The sequence below is a fragment of the Mesitornis unicolor genome, unplaced genomic scaffold (assembly GCF_000695765.1).
Source record: "Mesitornis unicolor isolate BGI_N332 unplaced genomic scaffold, ASM69576v1 scaffold50975, whole genome shotgun sequence".
Classification (NCBI taxonomy): Eukaryota; Metazoa; Chordata; class Aves; order Mesitornithiformes; family Mesitornithidae; genus Mesitornis; species Mesitornis unicolor.
Window position 1 is genome coordinate 14946 of NW_010184456.1, and position 2403 is coordinate 17348.

General features: G+C 46.7%; 1 protein-coding gene across 2 annotated transcripts in view; it reads right to left on the bottom strand.

Moving 5' to 3' along the window:
- Nucleotides 1–1849, bottom strand: part of KCNMB2 (potassium large conductance calcium-activated channel, subfamily M, beta member 2) — a 16603-nt gene extending 14754 nt beyond the window's left edge. The window contains exon 1 of one of the 2 annotated variants that reach the window (XM_010184463.1): nucleotides 1743–1849. In XM_010184463.1, coding sequence (XP_010182765.1) covers nucleotides 1743–1798 — 56 coding nt within the window. In that variant the 5' untranslated portion in view covers nucleotides 1799–1849. The remainder of the gene's footprint in view (nucleotides 1–1742) is intronic. The other variant, XM_010184462.1, reaches the window with a different exon arrangement.
- Between the last annotated feature and the right edge of the window lie 554 nt (nucleotides 1850–2403).

Below are 2403 nucleotides of genomic sequence, written 5' to 3' on the forward strand. Positions count from 1 at the left end.
TCATTAATCACTCGTAGGGTATGAACAATTCCTCCTCTACAGCTCTACAGGACCACCTGGGAAATAAACCCATCTGAAGGCTTGAAAAGGCACCTGAAATTACCACAGCTGGTGTGTAAGTACAGAGATATCGCTCCCTACCTACCTATTCTGCAGGCAGGCGGGGACAAGCTCTGCCCAGGGTTTAGGCTGACAAGGCACCAGTGAGTCCTGTTTAGCACAGTGTTCAGCCTCAGTTAATAAGTCCCACTGAGAGGCATGGTGTGAGCTGGAGGCCATGCTAATCAGGAGCACATGGCTTTCATCCAGCTGAACGTGTGGGAGTTATCTCCTGCAAGTGTCTAACCTTGCACCATCCTGTCTGTGACAGTGTTTTAACGCAGGACATTAGCCTGGGGAAAATTCAATTAAAGAGGAGACTTGCAGACGTACATCAGGCAGTCAGATAGCCAGCTCCAACTGGAAGTCCAAGGAAACCTGCTGCCAAGCTGGCATTTGTGTCTTCAAAATATCTGTTTGGGATTGGATTATCAGAAGGGCTGAACACCTATGCAACTTTGGAAGAAAAGTTCAGCAAATGGGCCAGTTCCCCAAAGAAACTCGTGGCCTGAGGGCAGCTCTGCTGCCTGAACTTATGAGCGCATTTTCCCAAGCAGATGCCGGCAGTAATGTCTCATTAAAATAACTGAAGAATATTTTGCTAATTGGCACTGTAGATACATTGACCTCTGCTTTTGTTTCAATGGAGTCTGATTTTTGGTGATTACATTTAATAGTGAATGCAAGGGAAGCTGAAGGAAAGGAGGCAAGGGAGGGAAGGGGTAAAGGAAAGAAAAGAAAGGGAAACGTGTCCAGTTGTGACAAGACAAGCTGTCCAGCAAATCTCACTACAAAGGAGAGAGGTTTTGGAAGAGTGAGTCTGAGCATTACTGACAATTGTTCTTTCATCAGTGATATTTAACTTCCTTCATTCCCAACTGAGTGCTGCCTTTGTTGACTTAAAACTTCACCTTCCCTTTCCTTCTCTTCTGTATCCTTCCCTGCCCCACTGGGAGATCCATTTATTCCTCTGTCTCCCTCAGCCTATTCCCTCCAGCAACACCACTAAAATGGGCTGGTGAGCTATCAGTAACCAGCTCAGTTTGAAGCTGCTTGTCATCCCTCAGCCACTGTGCAATGTGTTGCACACACACCCATCCTCACACACACACACATACAAACTGAAAACATCACTGATGCACTATCCAGAAGTGTAAAAGATATATAGGGCAGTGATTTGGGTGGAGGAGAGTAGGAATTGTGCATGTGTTGTCTGAAGGGGGGTGTGGGAGTGGTGTGGGCTGATGGCTGGAGACATCCAGACATCCTGCAAAAGGTATAAAGGCTTTACAGGGGCTGAAAACCTGTGGCTGGGGATTAGTGTGCTTTCAAGTGTGTGGTGTGTGTGTGTGTGCTGACCTTAGAGATGGTCATGCAGTACTGCTGACGTCCTGGGGACAAGGAAGACTGTGGCCATGACTCTAGCATAGTCCCTTCACTCTGTTTTGGCTTGGCACATTAACCCTGGCACTCATGGGTTGGTTCTGTTGTTGGTGGAGCCGTAGCTGGGGAGGTGAGAGGCAAGGAAGGGGAAATCCTTTACATCCCTCCACCCCCCTCAGTGCCACCACTGAAGAGAAGCTACAGGCCACATCCTAAAGACTGAAAACCCATAAGAGACAATCAGCAGAGATGCTTTTTACCTTTTTTCATCATGTCTGTAAGATGTAGAGCTCCGGCCACTGGTCCAAATAAACATTTTAGAGGGTTCCCCAGTGCTGGCTTTGTTTGCTGCTGTGGGACGATGGAAGGACCTGGGAGAAGAGGGATAATTTTTGTCACTGCTCATCCAATGCAGCAGACCACATTGTAGCCAGTGTGTCAAATCTCCTGTGGCCGTCCCCAGTGTGCTCTGAAGATGGACCATTTGTCAACTCAAAGTAAGATGTAAAATAATGGGGATGACAGTCAGTGGGTGGGAATGAAGGATAAATCTCATTAGCCCCACCAGTAAAATGTGATGCTGGCTAAACAGGCTTAGGTATGCTCCTCACTGCAAGGGATTTGCACCATGGACAAGAAATCAACAGTAGCTTAAGAAAAGGTAATAGCTGCATGTTCTTATGGCAGTATTTTGGGGGTATAAAGTGGATACTGTTTAAGCACACACACATTCACTACATCTTGCTGGTTGTACAGCAGGTCTCATTGTGTTGAGAGCTCAAGGAATGTGTCTGAATGAGGCATAGGTATGAGATGTAAATGCAGTATTTTGTGGAAATGTTACTTGCGGAGAAACATCACCAGGCTGCAAACCAAGGTGCTGCAGAAGCTGGGATTCCCATGAGAGCATTATTAAGAGAA